Below are 19389 nucleotides of genomic sequence, written 5' to 3' on the forward strand. Positions count from 1 at the left end.
ATTGTGGTATATTACATTGAGTAATTTGTAAATATTGAACCATCTTTGCATCCCTGGGATAAGTCCCACTTGAAGTGATCAGTGAGCTTTGATGTTACTATTGCAGTTGTTTTGGGATGGTACAAATCTTGCCCATATGTGATGGTGACCTTAAAAGATAAATGTGTGTATTCTGACTTCTTTACCAGTCAGGGCTCTCCTGGTGGCTCAGCTGGTAAAGAGTCCGCCTGCAGTGTGGGAGACCTGGGTTCAGTCCCTGGTGGGACGGTCCCCTGGAGGAGGGAAGAGCTGCCCACTCCAGTGTTCTGGCCTGGAGAATTGCGTGGACTGTACAGTCCATGGGGTCACAAAGGGTTGGACACGACTGAGCGACTTTCACTCACCAGCCAGCTATTCCCTCATCTCTGTCCCTCTCCTTGGGTTTTCCTGTTCCCTGAGATGCAACAGTTGTTGAACTAGAGCAATTAATAACCTTGCAATAGCCTCTAAGTGTTCTAATGAAAGGAAGAGTTGCAGGTCTCTCACTGCAAATCAAAAGCTAGAAATTATTAAGCTTAGTGAGGAAGTTATATTGAAAGCTGTGATAGGCTGAAAGCTAGGCCTCTTGTGCCAAACACTTAGCCAAGTTGTGAATGCAAAGGAAAAGTACTTGAAGGAAATTAGAAGTGCTACTCCAGTGAACACAGGAATGATAAGAAAGTGAAACAGCCTTATTGCTGATATAGAGAAAATTTTAGTGTTCTGGATAGAATATTAAATCAGCCACAACATTCCCTTAAACTGAAGCCTAATGTAGAAGAAGGCACTTCAGTTCTGTAAAAGCTGAGAGAGGTGAGGAAACTGCAGAAGAAAAGTTTGGAGCCAGCAGAGGTTGGTTCAAGGAAAGAAGCCGTCTCTCTAACTTCAGATTATAAGATGAAGCAGCAAGTGCTGATGCGGAAGCTGCAGAAGGTTATCCAGAAGACCTCACTAATATAACTGATGTAGGTGACTATACTAAACAACAGATTTTCAGTGTAGTCAAAACAGCCTTCTATTGGAAGAAGAGGCCATCTAGGGCTTTCACAGCTAGGGAAGAAAAGTAATACCTATCTTCAAAATTCCAGGACACAGGCTGACTCTCTTGTTGGGGGCTAATGTAGCTAGTAATTTTAAGTAGAAGCCAGTGCTCATTTACCATTCTGAAAATCCTAGCAAAAAGAATTAGGCTAAATCAACTCTGTCCTCTAGAAATGGAACAACATATCCTGGATGACAGCACATCTTTTTACAACATGGTTTACTAAATATTTTAAGCCTACTCTAGAGACCTACTGCTTAGAAGGAAAGATTTCTTTCAAAATACTACTGCTCATTGACAGTACATCTGGTCACCCAGGAGCTCTGATGGAAATCTACAGTGATATTAATATTGTTTTCATGTCTGCTAACACAACATCCATTCTGCAGCCTGTGGATGAAGGAGTCATTTCAACTTTCAAGTCTTATTATTTAAGAAATACATTTTGAGAGGCTTCAGTTGCCATAAATAGTGATTCCTTTGATGAATTTGGGAAAAGTCATTTGAAAACCTCTGGAAGGATTCACCTTTCTAGATGCCATTAAAAATGTTAATAATTCATGGAAAGAGGTAAAAATATCAACATTAACAGGAGTTTGGAAGAAGATGATTCCAGCCCTCATATGACACTGATGGATTTAAGACTTCAGTTGAGGAAGTAATTACAGATGTGGTGAAAATAGCAAGAGAACTAGAAATAGAAGTGGAGCTTGAAGATGTGACTGAATTGCTACAATCTCATGATAAAACTTTAATGGGTGAAGAGTTGCTTCTTACAGATGAGCAAAGAAAGTAGTTTCCTGAGATGAAATCTACTCCTGGTGATAGTTCCGTAAATGCTGTTGAAATGACAACAAAGGATTAGAAGATGACATAAACTTAACTGCAGGGTTTGAGAGGACTGACTCCAGTTTTGAAAGATCTAAAACAGCATTGCATGCCACAGAGAAATCAGTTGTGAAAGAAAGAGTAGATCAATGTGACAAACTTTGTTGTTGTCTTATTTTAAGAAATTAGCACAGCCATTGCCACTTTTAGCAACTGTCACCCGATTAGTCAGCAGCCATCAACATCAAGGCAAGACCGTCTACCACAGAAAAGACTGCAGTTTGCTGAAAACTTAGATGATGGTTAGCACTTTTAACAATAAAGTATTTTAAAATTAAATTACACACATTCTTTTTTTTAAGACATAATGTTATTATCACACACTTGCCTGCAATATAGTATAAACATAATTTTTATATGTACCAGGAAATCCAAAAATTTGTGTGACTTGCTTTATTGCAATATTCACCTTATTGAGGTTGTCTGGAACCAAACCTTCATTACACCTAAGGTATGCCTGTAATTATTTCTTCAGTTTGTATAGTTCCTTTTGGAGAAGGAAATGGCAACCCACTCCAGTGTTCTTTCCTGGAGAATCCCATGGACAGAGGGGCCTGGTGGGCTGCTGTCTTTGGGGTTGCAAAGAGTCGGACACAACTAAACAACTAACACTTAGCATTTCAACTTTGGAAAGGTTTCATAGGAATGATGTACTTTTGGGTAGCTGGGGAACTTATTATACTAGATGTATTCATTATGAACAACCAAAGCTCTTTTCAATTCAGTTATTGAGGTACACTCAAGGCAGGTGTTGATAATTCTAAATTGTAGAATCAAATTGGCACTGGACATTGATCAGACAGTGAAATGCAAAAATCCTCTTGGTATGCAGACAATAAAGTAAAACAAATTAGTAAGTTTATCATAGAATCTGTGGGGAAAGAGACCAGAATTTTTTTGTAAACAAGAGATGATAGTAGAAATTAATACTGTAATTTACATGACGGTAATTGATACTCTTAGTAGAAGGGTGATATATAAGAGTAATTAATATGTTGTGTCATTGATACTACCTTTATTTAATAGGTTGCCTTTATAGTTTTATCTTAATGAAAATAAAATTTAGGGCTATTTAACTTTTCCTCCCAATTGTGATCTCCCTAGCATTTTTTTTTTCCTGTAAGATTCTTAGTATATCAGTCTGCTTTCTCTTTACACATGGATTTTTCAAGAATGCTTGTAATTAGTGTCAGATTTCATAAATAAGAATTACATATACCCTGTCCTAAGATAGAGCAGTAGGTACAAACTCAGCCTCAACACCCATCTCCATTATCTGAAGCAGTGATTTTTGTGTGTGTGTGTTTCATGACTCAGTGGTTAGATAACAAAATCGATTTGGTAGGCCATGGCTATAATTTTAGAAAAGGAAAAGAGTTAGCATGAATAAAAACATTCTAGAGTTCCTCACGCATTGTCTTAGTTTAGGCTGCTATAGCAAACTACCATAGATTGGATAGCTTAAACAAGATTTTCGTTTTTCACAGTTCTGGAGGCTGAGAAATTCAAGATCAAGGTGCTAGCCAATTCAGTGTCTGGTGAAGGCCCTCTTCTTACATGCAGACAGCTACCTTTTTGCTATATTATCACATGTTAAAGAAAGAGAGTGAGTGAGCATGCACAAGCAAGCAAGCTACCTCTCTGATCTCTTCTTATAATGGCACTGATCCTGTCATGAAGGCTCCACATCATCTAAACCTAATTACCTCCCCATGGCCATACGTCCAATTACCATCACACTGAGGGTTAGGGTTTCAATGGAAGAATTTCGGAGGCACACAAGCATGTAGTCCACAACACACATAGTGAGTAAAGTTTGTTTCATGGAACTTATATTTCAGTTTTATGCTTGTGTATAAAAATAGCTGTGTAAGTGCATTTAAGTCATAATGTAAAGTATGTTTATTTTGGTTGTGGTCAGAAAGCTTGGTGGTGATGGTGATGTAGTCACTAAGTTGTGTCCAACCCTTGTGACCCCATGGACTGTAGCCTGCTGGGCTCCTCTATCCATGAGATTTCCCAGGCAAGAATACTAGAGTGGGGTGCCGTGCCCTTCTTCAGGGGGTCGTCCCAACCCATGGATCAAACCCACGTCTCCTGCACTGCAGGCATATTCTTTACGTTTGAACCACCATGGATCCCCCCAAAACCTGAGAAATGTCTAAATTCCGTTAGATCAACTGTACTGTACCAACATAGTTAATACATAATACTAATTCTTGATGTTATTTTTCAGAATAAGGAATCAAAAGAAGAGCAAGTGTAAGTATTGATTTCATTTTAAAGTTTTTCTTAGTCCTTTCAAGTGTGCTTTACCAGTATGACACAACCTTGTTTTGGTACATAGTCTCAGAATATGGTAATATTCTTAAGAGAAGAAAAGACAGTTTTTTAATCTTAATAAGTTGTTGGGTTTTTTATTGAAAATGGCAGTTAAATTATCACTTGTTTTGGGAGAATAGAATCTCTTACCATTTTTCTGTGTGGCTACTCAAGAGTCATCCCATGCTAACTGCTTTATTCAAGGACTACATTTGGTTCCAGCATAAAATCTTTTAAAATACAGTCTAGATTATAGTTAGCCAAATGTAGACGAAATAAAACTTAACCTTAAAGACAGATTATCTTTTGTCTCAGTAACCCCTTTTACAAAAAGAGTTTCATGTGGTTTGCTTTGTTTAATTAACCTAAGATGTTTTGCTTCTTTTTTTATAATCCCAGTTGTTAACTGTGAATTTTGAACCTTTACTGGACACCTTTTAATGTCTAAAGATAATTGTGAGCTATATTCTCCAGCAACAGGAAGGAAGTGGGGGAGACATTCCATGAAGAGGTCATTATACCCACCAAAAGTTTTGTTAACTGAAAAGTAGTAGCTATAGAGAACTCTCTGTAAGGACATACTTATCTTTAAAATGGTAACAAGAACATACTTTGTTAGCTTTAAAGCATCTTGCAGTTGATATTTTCTCATTGATAATGGACATGATCCACTTGGTACATTAATAGTTTATCATCCAAGATGGGTTTTCACTTTCTCTGTCAACAAGTTGAGCCACTAAACTGATAGTGTGTGTGTGTCTTTTCAAGGTTATATCTGTTGTTGTTGTTCAATCACTAAGTCTTGTCCGACTCTTTGTGACCCCATGGACTGCAGAACACCGGGCTTCCCTGTCCTTCACTGTCTCCCAGAGCTTGCTCAAATTCATGACCATTGAGTTGGTGAGAGTATCTAACCATGTCATCTTCTGCTGTTCTTTTCTCCTTTTGCCTTTAATCCTTCCCAGCATTTGGACCTTTGCCAATGAGTTGGCTCTTCACATCAAGTGGGCCCAAGTATTGGAGCTTCCACTTCAGCATCAGTCTTTCCAAAGAACATTCAGGGTTGATTTTCTTTAGGTTTGACTGATTTGATCTTCTTGAAGTCCAAGGGACCATCAGTAGTCTTCCTCAGCACCGCGGTTTGAAAACATCAATTCTTCGGCACTCAGCCTTCTTTATGGTCCTAGTCTCACATACTTACATGACCACTGGAAAAACCACAGCTTTGACTATACAGACCTTTGTCGGCAAATTCATGTCTCTGCTTTCTAATATGCTGTCTAGGGTTGTCATAACTTTCCTTCCAAGGAGCGAGCATCTTTTAATTTAATGCCTGCAGTCACTGTACTGTCGGCAGTGATTTTTGAGCCCAAGAAAATAAAGTCTGAAAAAAAAAAAAGAAAAAAAAGTCTGTCACTGCTTTCACTTTCCTCCCTTCTATTTGCCATGAAGTGATGTAACCAGATGCAATGATCTTACTTTTTTGAATGTTGAGTTTTAAGCCAACTTTTTCACTCTTCTCTTTCACCCTCATCAAGAGGCTCTTTAGTTCCTCTCACTTTCTGCCATTAGGGTGGTATCATCTGCGTATCTGAGGTCACTGGTATTTCTCCTGGCAATCTTGATTCCAGGTAATCATTCATCCAGCCTGGCATTTCACATGATATACTCTGCACATAAGTTAAATAAGCAGGGTGACAATATACAGCCTTGACGTACTCCTTTCCCAATTTTGAATCAGTCAGTTGTTCCATGTCCAGTTCTAACTTAATTCTTGGCATACAGGTTTCTCAGGAGACAGGAAAGGTGGTCTGATATTCCCATCTCTTTAAGAATTTTCCATAGCTGTTGTGATCCATACAGTCAAAGACGTTAGCGTCATGAATGAAGCAGAAGTAGATGTTTTTCTTCAATTCCCTTGCTTTCTCCATGATCCAATAATCTGGCCCCTCTGCCTCTTTGAAATCCAGCTTGTGCATCTGGTAGTTCCCGGTTCACATACCGCTGAAGCCTAGCTTGAAGGATTGTGAGCATAACCTTGCTGGTATGTGAAGTGAGCACAACTGTGCAGTAATTTGAGCATTCTTTGGCATTGCCCTTCTTTGGGATTGGAATGAAGACTTAACCTTTTCCAGTCCTCTGGCCACTACTAAGCTTTCCAAATTTGCTAACATATCGAGTGTAGCATTTTAACAGCATCATCTTTTAGGATTTTAAATAGCTCAGCTGAAATTAGTCACCTCCACTAGCTTTGCTCCTAGTAATGCTTCCTAAAGCCCACTTGATTTCACACTCCTAGATGTCTGGCTCTAGGTGAGTGATCATACCATCATGGTTATCTGGGTCATTAAGACCTTTTTTGTGTAGTTTTTCTGTGTATTCTTGCCACCATCTCTTAATCTCTTCTGCTTCTGTTAGATCTTTATCATTTCTATCCTTTATCATGTCCATCCTTACACGAAAATTTCCCTTAATATGTCCAATTTTCTTGAAGAGATATCTAGGCTTTCCCATTATATTGTCTTCCTCCATTTCTTTGCATTGTTCATTTAAGAAGGCCTTCTTACCTCTCTTTGCTATTCTCTGGAACTCTGCAGTTGAGTCTATCTTTCCCTTTCTCCCTTGCCTTTTACTTCTCTTCTTTCCTCAGCTGTTTCCTCAGCTGAAAGCCTCCTCAGACAACACTTTGTCTTCTTGCATATCTTTTTCTTTGGCGTGGTTTGGTCATGGCCTCCAGTAGTGTTACAAACCTCTGTTCATAGTTCTTTAGGCACTCCAGATCTAACCCCTTGAATCTTTCCATCACTTCCACTGTATAATCATAAGGGATGATTTAGGTCATACCTGAATGGCCTCATGGTTTTCCCTGCTTTCTTCAATTTAAGACTGAATTTGGCAATAAGGAGCTCATGAACTGAGCCACAGTCAGCTCCAGGTCTTGTTTTTACTGACTGTATAGAGCTTCTTCATCTTTGCTGCAAAAAACATAATTAGTTTGATTTCAGTATTGACCATCTGGTGATGTCCGTGTGCGGAGTTGTCTATTGGGTTGTTGGAAAAGAGTGTTTGCTATGACCAGTGAAAAAGTAAGTTTATGTCTAGATACCATAAATGTAAATTATTAAAGAATGAAACAGTATAATCAGTCATTTTGCTTATTTTGACTTACACCATAGACCCAAACCTGGATGATCATCAAATCACCCAGGGAACTTTGTTTTAAATGAAAAATTTCAAAACACACAAAAGTAAAGAGAATAATAACAATATATCTACATTAGTAGGTATACCTATCATCCTGATTTTACAGTTTTCATTGTTTTTCCACATTTGCTTCATTCTTCCCTTCACATTTATTTTTTGAGTGTTTTCAGTCTCAAAACTGTATAATTTTATCTATACATGCTTCAGTTTGCATCTCTTTAATAGAAGAATATTTTCCTATATTATAATACTATTATCATACTTTAAAAATTTAGAAGTAACCTTTTCTAGCTTTTCAAAAGTATAAATTCATATTTTTGCATCTGTTGTGGTTTCAGGAAGAATATAAATTTTAAAAAAACTGTTGAAGTAATATGGAAAACTGAGTTTTGGAACTGTGGTCTAAACAAGTAATTTATTTCATTGAACTTTTCAAAATGTTTGAGTTAGTCTAGAATACTTCAGTGATATGTAATGACTTCTATAGTGTTTTACAAGTTATTCTACAAGCATAATATGTCCTTTTTTCTAGATCTTATTGACCTAAAATAAGTACTAATGCATCTGTTTTCTTTCCATTCGCTAATAAAGTCAAGTAATTTATATCATGCTATATGTAAAAGTACTATTTCTAGTTATTATTCAGTGAGATTAGGAAGGAAATTCATAGCTACTAAATAGTAGGACAACTGAAATGATACTAGTATGCATTTAAATTTTAGACATAGGTATAAAAATGAGTTAATTGCCATTGTACTTACAGCATTTCCTTTCTTTTCTCAGTGGTTTCTAGTTACTGAAATTCATTATCACTACAGTTTTTTTTTTTTTAATAAAAGCTTGTTACAAAAAAATATCCCTGTTACAAAACAAACCTCCATCTTAAATCTGCTTTATGTATGTTGCTATTCAGAGCCCTCTATTTAAATGTACATGAGACCTAAGCACTGAAGTTGATTAAACCAACCTGCCTGTCAGGTTGTAATGATTAAACAATATAGCAGATTTGGAAATGCTTGTCAATATTTCCCAAAGTATTGTTTCTCAAAGTAACTGATGTTAATAGTTATAACTTGGAAAATGAACTCCATGGTCTCATAATTCTTAGAAGCACTACTATGAACAGAATAGGTACCTCAATTGAGTACTATCTCAAATATGCTAAAATTCACTGTGAGTCTCCAAAAGAAATACATGGCATTGGCACTGTCCAAACTTTGAACCTTTCTGATCTAAGCATCTCATGAGACCAGTACAATATTAATTTGGGAAATAATGGCTTAGATGAAAAACACTATACACTTATAAAAGGTTACATTGATTATGTCACCACTATAGCCCAAGTATGATAGGAAAGGAAGAGCAGCTGAAGAAAGAACAAGCAAATCTGTATGCAATCAGTAGATTTATGAAAGATGATGCAAGCAATATTCACGAAGATTCTACGACTGAAGACAAGTCCTATAGTCTGGATGAATTGCATATTCTGGACATGATAGAGCAGGTAAGCCTGATTGGAGAGGGTACAGCCCTGCCTTCCTTCTTCCAGAATAATTGGTAACCATTTTCTCACCATGACTCTTTGAACATCTTATTAACCTAGTGTTTTATGTTGTGTGTGTGAGGAAAAAGAAAAAGTAGGAAAGGAGGGACGGAGGGATGGCTGACATAAAAAAGAACTCTAGGAACTAGAAACTCTTCACTTTAGTCCTCAAACCATTTCCTGGTTTTAAGTATTGGGCAGAGTTGATTACAAATGCATACCTTATAAAGAGTTTTCAAATAACACAAGGAAGAAAAAATACCTTAGCATAATCTCATTGGATTAAATTTATAAAATTAAATTTTATAAAACAAAGCTACTTTCATTTTTTAGATAATTAAACTTGGCTGTTACAATGAAATATCTACAAAAATATTAATAACAGCACTTTTTTGGGTTCCTTTCCTGTTAGTAGTCAGTACTGGGGATGACATACATATATGAAGGTGCACATGAACATATTCTGTGTGCTCAACAGAGCACTTAGTTAGAAAAAACTGTGAAAGCTTTTTTTTTTTTGAAAAACCACAGGATTTACTACCCATGAGAATTTTATACTGTGATAATTTTATGATAACCTGTTCCAGGGTTTAAGTATAATGATATATAGTATATAATATCAATAATATTGATTGTCTAAGGAAACTGGACAAATGATTCTCTGACTGATAGTACATTAGTATGATTGTCATATCTTTCTGTCTCCTTTCCAATTAAAATACATAAAGTTTAACTGAAATGACATATTCTAGGCTTTGGATGTCACACTAAAGTTTAAATGTGGGGTCTTTAGTTTTCATTCAACAGCTATGAGAACTCAAAGAATCAAAATGTCACATACATTTTGAAAAATGTTTATTCATTCATTTATTTAAAAGGCACTTAGCACCTACGTTGTGTCAAGAGGTATGCCAAGATATGGTCCCCGTGATGATAGTGTTTATAATCCAGTGGAGAAATTAAACATTAATCTAAGGTGATAATTTCTAAAGTAATAATTAGGTACTTGAGCAATCAAGATTGCCTGAGTTAGAATTCTGGCTCTTTCACTTACTGTGTGACCTTGGGCAAGTTACCTAGTTTTATCATCTCTAAAACAGGAATATCGAGTACCTAGTTCATATGATTTTGTGACAACAAAAGCATTACGAAAAAAATTTTAAAAATGGTGATCTTGCAGATAACATTATCCAGTAGTAGCAGCAGTAGACTGCTTGTAGTAATTCTGGTATTGTTCAGTGAGTGCTGTAATTGGAGAGAGGTAGACTTATTTAAATTAATCAGAGAATTATGTTTGCATTGAAAGCTATAATGCATGAGTTAGCAACTTAAATACTCACTAAATAACAAAAATAGTAGTGCTTTTCCTTTAAATAGCTGTGCTTTTTTTTTAAGTTACTTATTTATTTTGTGTGTGCTGGTCTTCGTTGCTGCGAGGGTCTCTCTGTAGTTGCGGCGGGTGGGGGCCGCTCTCCGGTGGCGGATGCGTGCTTCTCCCTGCGGCGGCTTCTCTGGCCGTGGAGCGCCGGCTCCGCAGTTGGCACAGAGGCCTAGCTGCTCCACCGTGTGTAGGGTCTTCCCGGAGAGGGGCTGAACCCGTGGCACCTACGTTGGTAGGTGGGTTCTTTACCACCGAGCCACCCGCAGTGGAAGCCCCCTAACTGCTTTTTTAGAGAGAAAACTGAAGCGTTCGTATTTCATTTGCTCAATAGGGCTCAACCAACAAGGTCACTGCAGAGCGTGGAGGAGCCGAGGAGGCGCTCGCCCGACGACGGCGGCTTTGTGAGCTGCGCTGCCAGTGTGAAGTGAGTACTTCTGCCCTTAGGTCGGAGGCACGCTAGGATAGTTTGTGATGAAGACTCCAATGTTTTTCTTTAAATTTCTGAAGACTTGAACAAAATTTGTTGAAATAATATTTTTCATTAATCAGGATTTCAAAAGACAGCTAAAAACCGTGACTTTGTGGTGGCAAGAAAACCAAATGCAGATTAAAAAGAAAGATAAAATCATCGAATCTCTTAACCAGCAAGTGGCTTTTGGAATCACTAAGATGTCCAAGTAAGTGCACATTTGTTGATATAAGAAAATCCTGTGTTAAAAGATAATCCCTATGTAGCCACTGGGTGGCAGTGTGACTGCACATTAGGAACTCCCAACCACAAGGACTGCACCTGCTTAAAACTCCACTGCATGTTTGCCTTGCCAGCTGCATTGAGAAATAAGCAACTGCTCACTCTATGTCAAGCTTTTCACATATTGGCTGGATAAATGTGAAGATAATAGAATCACATGAGAACAATAATTAACTTTCAGGTCATGACTCTCATTTGTAAAAATATGACTAATGATTGGCTAGTTTATAGCATATAAGAAATAGATTCCTCAGACATCACTGGCTCACTTTTATACTTTTTAATGTTGGTTTCTGAGAGTGTTTGTGTTTTAAGCACAAGATATTGAAAACAAATCAAATTCCTGGAGAATCTTTTCTCCCCTGTCAATCTCATATCTCCTACAACCTTATGTATTAAATGCCTAAGACTAAAAATTCTGATTTAATATGGAAAGTTAGTATCCTGCTCCATTCTTTTTAATCTAGCCACTGCCTCAAACCACTATCAGATGAAATAGTAGTATAATTTGTAACATATTATTTTGATAAAACAGTGATACCACAAAATACCAGTCATTCATGATGTCTGATTTGAAGTCCACTGTAGTTGCTAGACTGCTAATAAGGAAAATGGGTTCTAGGGAGTACCTCGGTGTAAGGAACCCATGACACCAACTGGAAAATTGGAAAAATACTTGACACAGATTTTGGTCTTAAATTTTCTCCCACATAACATATTCAACCTGAAGGGGTTTTAAGGAAGAACAGGATGCCATACCTCTGGCAACATGATGTCACTTGCAGACACTTTCAGGTTTGTGGACCTGAAAACTAACCTGGCTGACATCACTTAAGAAACCACACTTCAGGATTCAAAACTTTGTCTTTTAGCCTGGAAGATAATGACCAACCCATGAATATGTTACATAGCATCAGAGATCAGAAAAGCAATGCCATCCACGCAGCTGCCTTTCTCCTTCACTATCTGAGATATTCCTCTTCAATTCTGATACCTTATCCAGCATAAGCAACCAGTTATAAAAAGCTGAGTCCATCAAATTCTCTAATCAAGTATTCTCATGAAAAATTCTAGCTTGTGTGTTCATTGTGTGAGGACATCAAACATTTATCAAGTTCCCACGGTGTGCAAACAATTATGTAAGGACATGTAAACAATTATGTAAGGACATGATATGCCAAGACATATCAGATATTAACTGTGAGCTTGTGGAAAATATAGATTAATATGAGAGGATTAAAATTACATATAATAGAGGGACCACCACTTCACCAACACGTAGTAGCTGCTTGACTTGCAAATCTTCCTTAAAACTATAACACCCTGGATAGAACACAATGAACATAGGAAGACTCTGAAAGATGGAAGAAGAATGGTGACTGTCTAGAAACCTTGGAACCTGAAGAATGATGTGAGAGTGATTTTTCTTACTGCCTTCCATGTATATTAGACAGGGCCCTGCAGAAACCTCCAACATGGAGTTGCTAGTAAGCACAGGGGAGGGGAGCACTAAAGCACCAAGAAAAGTCTGTTCTCTTTAACCAAACGATGAGGGAAAGGAAGATAGAATAACATGGAACCCTTCTGGCACTACACGTTTACTCCAGCCAAACCCCAGCAGCCCCACACCATCCCGGACACAGGTGCTGCACTCCGACAAAAGATGGACATGCTCGGTCCCTTCTCAGCTACAAACAGAATTGTTCTGACTGTTAATGACAAATGATTTCTAACATCTTATGGCATTCTTTCTTCTTAGATTACAGCGTCAGAGCCATGCTAAAGATAATGAAATCAAGAACCTTAAAGAGCAACTTTCTATGAAAAGGTAACAAACAGCTGGTCCTACAGTAGACTACTGTCAGAGACTAGGGCTTGTGAGTTCTCTTCTCTTTATTGCAATCATGACTGCTCTGCTTTATGAAACTGGCTAGGTTTTGTTCTGATTCGTATATTTTTTATAATTGTTGTTTTGAGATCTAATTCATATAGAATAAGATTCACCCTGTTAAAGTATACAATTACTTGGTTTTTAGTATATTCACAGAGGATTATAACCATCACCACTATCCAATTCCAGGACATTTTTATCACCCTCAAAAGAAACTCTGGATCCATTAGAAATCACTGATTCTCTTTTCCCCCAGCTTCTGGGAATCACTAGTCTTTTTTTTTTTTGGTCTGGACATTTCATATAAATGGAGTCATATAATATATGGCCTCTTGTGATTAACTTCTTTCACTTAACATGATGTTTTCAAGGTTCATCCATATTGTAGCAGGTATCAGTACTCATTCCTTTTTTAATGGACAAATAATATTCCATTATATGGATATACCACATTTTTCATTTTGTTTGTTTCCAGTTTTTGACTATTATCAGTAATGCTGTTATGAATATTTGTTTTTTTTGTTGTTGTTAAGAATATTTGTATACAAATTTTTGTGTGGATATATGCTTTTAGTTCTCTTGGGTATATATCTAAGAGTAGACTCGCTAAGACATGCAGTAGGCTCTGTGTTTAACTTTTGGAGGAACTGCCAAACTGTCTTCTAAGTGACTGTACCATTTTACAATCCCACCAGCCATGTGAGTATTTTGATTCTCTACATTCTCACCAATACTTACGTTATCTGTTTTGGTTTCACCCATCATAGTATTTGTGAAGTGGTATGTATCATTGTGGGTTTTATTTGCATTTTCCTAATAATTATCTTTTCATGTGCTTACTGTCTATTTGTGTATCTGCTTGGAGAAATGTCCCTTTACTTCCTTTGAATATTTTTAATATCAGATTGTTTCTCTTTTACTGGGCTTCCCTAGTAGCTAAGTTGGTAAAGAATCTGCCTGCAATGCAGGAGATCCAGGTTCAATCTCTGAGTCAGGGAGATCCCCTGGAGAAGAAAATGGCAACCCACTCAGTACTCTTTCCTGGAGAATTCCGTGGACAGAGGAGCCAGGCAGGCTCCAGTCCATAGGATTGCAGAGTCAGACATGACCGTGTGACTGACTTTCACTTTCACTTTTTAAACTATTGACTTTTAAGAGTTCTTTGTATATTCTGGATACAAGTTCCTTGTCAGATTTTTAAATATTTTCAAATACATGATTTTCAAATATTTTCTTCCATTCTGTGGGTTGTGTCTTTACATCCTTGATGATGTCCTTTGAAGCACAGTTAATTTTGATGAAATCTAATTTTTTTTTCTCTCATAGGCAAAATTTTCACAGCATTCAATGGCATTATAATTCATTTTTGTTGACTCTTTCCATATTTTATAATTTTTCCCTTCAAAATACTCTGGCCTTAATGGATATTAACAACATATTGTTTTATCAAGCTTCTTATAAATGTTTGTCAGGTATTGTTAGGTATTCTAGCATCCAGATGTTTCTAATAATAAAACATTGAGGAAAGCCTTGTGAAAAAATTCCTATTACAATGCTATATGTCCATTTAAATGCTTTCATTGGGAACATAATTTGGTATGTATGGTCTAGAGTTCTGGGGCCCAAGTGTAGGAAGTTGAAACGGGTTAGGAAAAAGAGAAACCTCATAGGTAGCCATTTTCCATTATGTCCTTCATAAATAATATCCTTATCAGCATCTCCTCCTCTCTTTCTCAGCCTATAGGAATTGTTTTCATTCTGAGGTACTGAATATGAGCACTGAGATAACCAGTAAAATATTTTAATACAGTGATGTAGCTTTATTACAGGGGTGGTTGCTATTGTTATAACATAAAAAGGCTTGTAGAAACTTTATTTGATATAAACTTTGTTAATAATAGCTTATACTTACTTAGTACTTAATATGTGCCAGATGCAAGTACTTTATATTATCTGAATGAATGTTTCACTAGAACTCTTTGAGGTAAGTAATATAATTTTCTCCATTTTTCTATGTGAGGAAACTGAGGTATAGAGAAGTAACTTCTTCATGGTTTCACATTTAATAAGTTGTGAAGGTCAGATTCATCTTCAGACAGCTTGATTTCAGAGTCAAGTTTTAAATCATAACCTCTGTACTGACAGCTTTGAACCTGCCGCACTCAACGATAGTAAAGGATAACCCTGAGGGTTGAGCAGTATCTCTTATTGCTTCCATGTGCCTATACTTTTCAGGAAATCATTCCCTGTTCATCGAATAGCTTGTGTCTGTGCGCCTCCCGAGTGAGGTGGGAGAGTCTGACCTTGCTGCAATGTTACTGACTCTTTAATTATCATATATTTCAGATCTCAGTGGGAAATGGAGAAGCATAATCTGGAAAGCACAATTAAAACATACTTAAACAAACTGAATGCAGAAACTAGCAGGGCTTTAACAGCTGAGGTAAAAAAAAAAAAAAAAAAGAGAGAGAGAGAGATGGAGTTGGGAAGTTTTACTTGTGTACTAGTATACTAAAGAATTTTGAAAAGATTGTTTTTTGAATAAACAGAATTAAGACATCTTAGGACCAGCCAGAAAAACGCAGTTCAAACTCTTGTGCTTTTTTTTTTTTTTTGACTCATTGGCATTTTGTATGTTTACTTGAAGGTTGATGATCTTATGTTGTTTTCCCCCAAATGACTCCCAAGAAATTGGTTTGCTTCAGTAAATATAGCATACTGATCTTGGAAAATTCTCATTAAACTAGGTGACTGAGCCAAATGTCTAAGAATAATATTTCACTGCTGCTATAATAAATCCTTTCTTTACTGTTTAAATGTATAAATATTTCAAAACCACACGCACACACCATACATTCCAATCAAAAACTAACTTACCTCTTCCCCTAGAAAGTCATCCAGTCCTCCTGAGTTATTTTTGAACACCACAGCTAGGATTTCTCAAAAGAAATGCGATTTTATGTATGTGTGTAATTTTTATTTGTAGATAACCAATCTTGATGTACAATAAAATTCAAATTTTTGGAGAGCTCATTGACATTAAAATCATCACAAACCTTCTCACCTTTGTCATGGGTAAGGTCTATTTTTAACAGAGTACTCTGAAACCCAGAGCTCAACAATCAAGGGTTGATATCTGCACCAAAAATCCCTGGAGAGTGATATATTGGAGTATTAAATTTAACTGGGGAAAGAAAACAACCTCAGATTACCTTAAGAACTCAAGTTTGTACACTTTTTCACTGCTTTTAATTGGAAAGTTTCTACTTCGATTATTAATTTTAGAAACACTTAATGCTGTCCAAGAGTATAAGTAAGCTACTTTCAGTGAATATTGAGTGATCCATAAAAAAAAAAACCAAGGCCAAATGGCCATGCGTCAATAATACTTGGAGAGACATCAGACTAGATGACCTCTAAGCCCCATTTGGGCGGCACAGTCCTATATGGTCTCATTGTTTTCTTACTCCTTCATCAATTAAAAAAAAAAAAAATCAAATAGCAGGACTTCTTTTGAGTGTTCTTAAACTTTGCTGCATAATCTGAGAGCTTTTAAAAACCCCATTTACCAGGCTGCACCTAGAATCAATTACATTAGAATCTCTGGAACCAAAGCACCATTTTTTAAAGTTTCTGAGATGATTCCATTGCATATGCAAGTTTGAAAACTAATGTTCTAAAATGTTTACCAACCACGTAACTTTTGAATAAAAATAGTAGAACTTCAGGATTGAACAGAGAGCTTTAATGTGTCATGGTTAGGAAAGAAACTCAGCTGCTATTAGAAGAGATTTTTAAAAATAGCTTTAAGTTTACTTGAAATGTTTGAAGAAAAATGTGTTCCTCTATAAGGGCACCTCTCACTTCTTTCTCTTTCTCTGACAACTCTGGAGGTGTATTTCCTACAGTGTCGTAGAGATTTTGGCTTGCTGCACCTGGAGCAGACCGAGAAGGAGTGCCTCGGCCAGCTTGCCAGGGCGACTCACATGGCGGCAAGGTAACCCCCACGCCCTGATGCGTCTTCAGCTCTGAGATCTCACAGGCGGCCCCACGGCCGGACATAGTCTGTGCTGTGTTTTACGTATATGACATCAGAATCTTTGGAATGAGGAAGCCATTTTTTTTAAACCTCAGATGTCGTTTAATCACTTTGAGCTTTTACTCTGTTGCTCCTGTGTAGCACGGAGCAGTCTATTAGGTGCAGTAATAGCTGCCAGCAGATTTCCCCTTCCTCTACAAGGAAGCAGATCAGAAGTCTCGGTCAGAGACATGCATAACGACCAGATCTTTACAAAGCAAGGTGGATTCCAACCGGAAAACTTTTTCTAATTCTTTTCTCTTACTGCTTGATTTTAAATGCCTTTGGAAAAATATGCTGAGGGAAAGTCAGCATTAATACCTAAAACTGTGTTAAAGGCAGTTTGCTACTGTGCTACAAATGAATGGTTTTCAAATTTTGGGCAGGTTGCATGGGATTCTTCTTCAATTTGTAATTTTACCAGGTATACCTTTAAACTTAAGGAATTAATTGAGTTAAAAATCTCTGGGACCAATGCATCACTACTTTTAGTGATTATTATTTTAATATAATCGTCATTATTCTTCAGTTCTGAAGAATCAGAATCTCTGATGTTTAACAAGATTCCTAGTATATACTGATGTACGTTCAGGGCAGGAAAGCACTGTTGTAAGTGATAAATCTGTCTTTGCTTCCTCAAGGGGGAAAACCTGCTCTATAAATTAGAATATTATCAAGCTTCTTTGTATGAGATGGTCTCAGTGATAACTTGTTAGGCTCTTTTAAAGTTGTTGTGCTAGGTGATTCTGGGGTGGGGATGTTACAACAGATAGAACCTTCTGAAAGGCCACATGAAATCTCTCTTCTAGAGATACCAGACCCTAAACACCTTAAACTGTTTTACTTAAGCCATTTGGTGGGCTGCTTGGCAGAGCTGCTGTGTCTGTGCAGTTTATATGTTTTATAGAGACAGCAATCTATAATTCATCCTTGCAAAGGAGGTACTTTGTGATTTACCTGTTTGTAGGGAATATCTTTTTCTAATTTACAAGACAGCCTTATAGGCCAGCCATGGCCCTGTGATGTCAGGTTAATGTGAAAATGGTCCAAAGCCTGCTTCCAGGATGAGTCAACATCTTTGAGATTGCTCGTGCACTGATGCACATGTCCCATGACTCTGCCCTGTGGCCCGCCTGGCTCCTCTGTCCATGGGATTCTCCAGGCAAGAGTACTGGTGTGGGTTGCCATCCCCTCCTCCAGGGGACCTTCCCGACCCAGGGATCGAACCTGCGTCTCTTACATCTTCTGCATTGGCAGGCGGGTTCTTTACCCACCTGGGAAACCAAACTAGGTGGCTAGGGCAATTTCCCTACTTGGTCTTCTTTGCCTGCCTTCTTCAGTCGAGGGGTTCCTGTACAAAGGTTTTATAGTATGTCCTAAAAAATACTGCCAAGATAGAAAAAAAAACTTAGTGTTCTGGAAGCAGAGGTTATAGCCACTGTTTAAAAAAGAAATCTTGTCTTTGTTTCCTAATCTTTTCTTAAAACTTCTAATAACAAGTCCTTTCATAAACTTTCTTCCCATTTGAGGCAACTGGTGATAGAGGTAATTTTGTTGTTTTATTTTATTTACATAAATATTAGAGAACATAATAGAAACTTTGGGAAATCTAAGTGACATATACAAAGAACTTTCTCTTGTGTTCCCATTTTTGTACCAGCAACCTAAAATCACTTCAGTTAAAGGCTGCCGTAGACAGTTGGAATGCCATTGTGACAGATGTTAGAAACAAGATTGCATTCCTCAGGGTAAGTCATCAAGTATTTAGAGTAAATTGACTCAATGGTGTAGATGGTATACACTTAAAATAAATCTAATATTAAAAACAATTGGAAGAAGAGCTATGACAAACCTGGTGGTGGTTTAGTCAGAAAGTCATGTCTGACTCTTGTGACCTCATGGACAGTAGCTTGCCAGCTCCTCTGTCCATGGGATTCTCCAGGCAAGAATACTGGGGTGGGTTGCCATGTCCTTCTCCAGGGGATCTTCTGGACCCAGAAATCTAACCTGGGTCTCCTGCATTGCAGGCAGATTCTTTACTGACTGAACTATGAGGGAAGCCCTGGACAGTTTATTAAAAAGCAGAGACATCACTTTGCTAACAAAGGTCCATATAGTCAAAGTTATGATTTTTCCAGTAGCCTTGTACGGATGTGAGAGCTGGGCCGTAAAGAAGGCTAAGCACTGAAGAATTGATGCTTTCTAACTGTGCTGCTGGAGAAGACTCTTGAGAGTCACTTGGACATCAAGGAGAGCAAATCAGTCAATTCT

General features: G+C 37.4%; 1 protein-coding gene across 8 annotated transcripts in view; it reads left to right on the plus strand.

Moving 5' to 3' along the window:
• The window catches only part of DZIP3 (DAZ interacting zinc finger protein 3), a 128633-nt gene that overhangs the window by 77434 nt on the left and 31810 nt on the right, over positions 1 to 19389 (plus strand). For 7 of the 8 annotated variants that reach the window (XR_009691540.1, XR_009691539.1, XM_061134259.1 and 4 more), the window contains 8 exons: positions 4185 to 4210; positions 8813 to 8978; positions 10730 to 10822; positions 10948 to 11075; positions 12909 to 12977; positions 15387 to 15483; positions 16934 to 17037; positions 18779 to 18866. Coding sequence is in view for 6 of the 8 variants with exons in the window: in XM_061134259.1 (XP_060990242.1) it covers positions 4185 to 4210; positions 8813 to 8978; positions 10730 to 10822; positions 10948 to 11075; positions 12909 to 12977; positions 15387 to 15483; positions 16934 to 17037; positions 18779 to 18866 (771 nt within the window). In the remaining 2 variants the exon portion in view is untranslated. The remainder of the gene's footprint in view (positions 1 to 4184; positions 4211 to 8812; positions 8979 to 10729; positions 10823 to 10947; positions 11076 to 12908; positions 12978 to 15386; positions 15484 to 16933; positions 17038 to 18778; positions 18867 to 19389) is intronic. The other variant, XM_061134261.1, reaches the window with a different exon arrangement.

The sequence above is a fragment of the Dama dama genome, chromosome 31, assembly GCF_033118175.1.
Source record: "Dama dama isolate Ldn47 chromosome 31, ASM3311817v1, whole genome shotgun sequence".
Taxonomy (NCBI): Eukaryota; Metazoa; Chordata; class Mammalia; order Artiodactyla; family Cervidae; genus Dama; species Dama dama.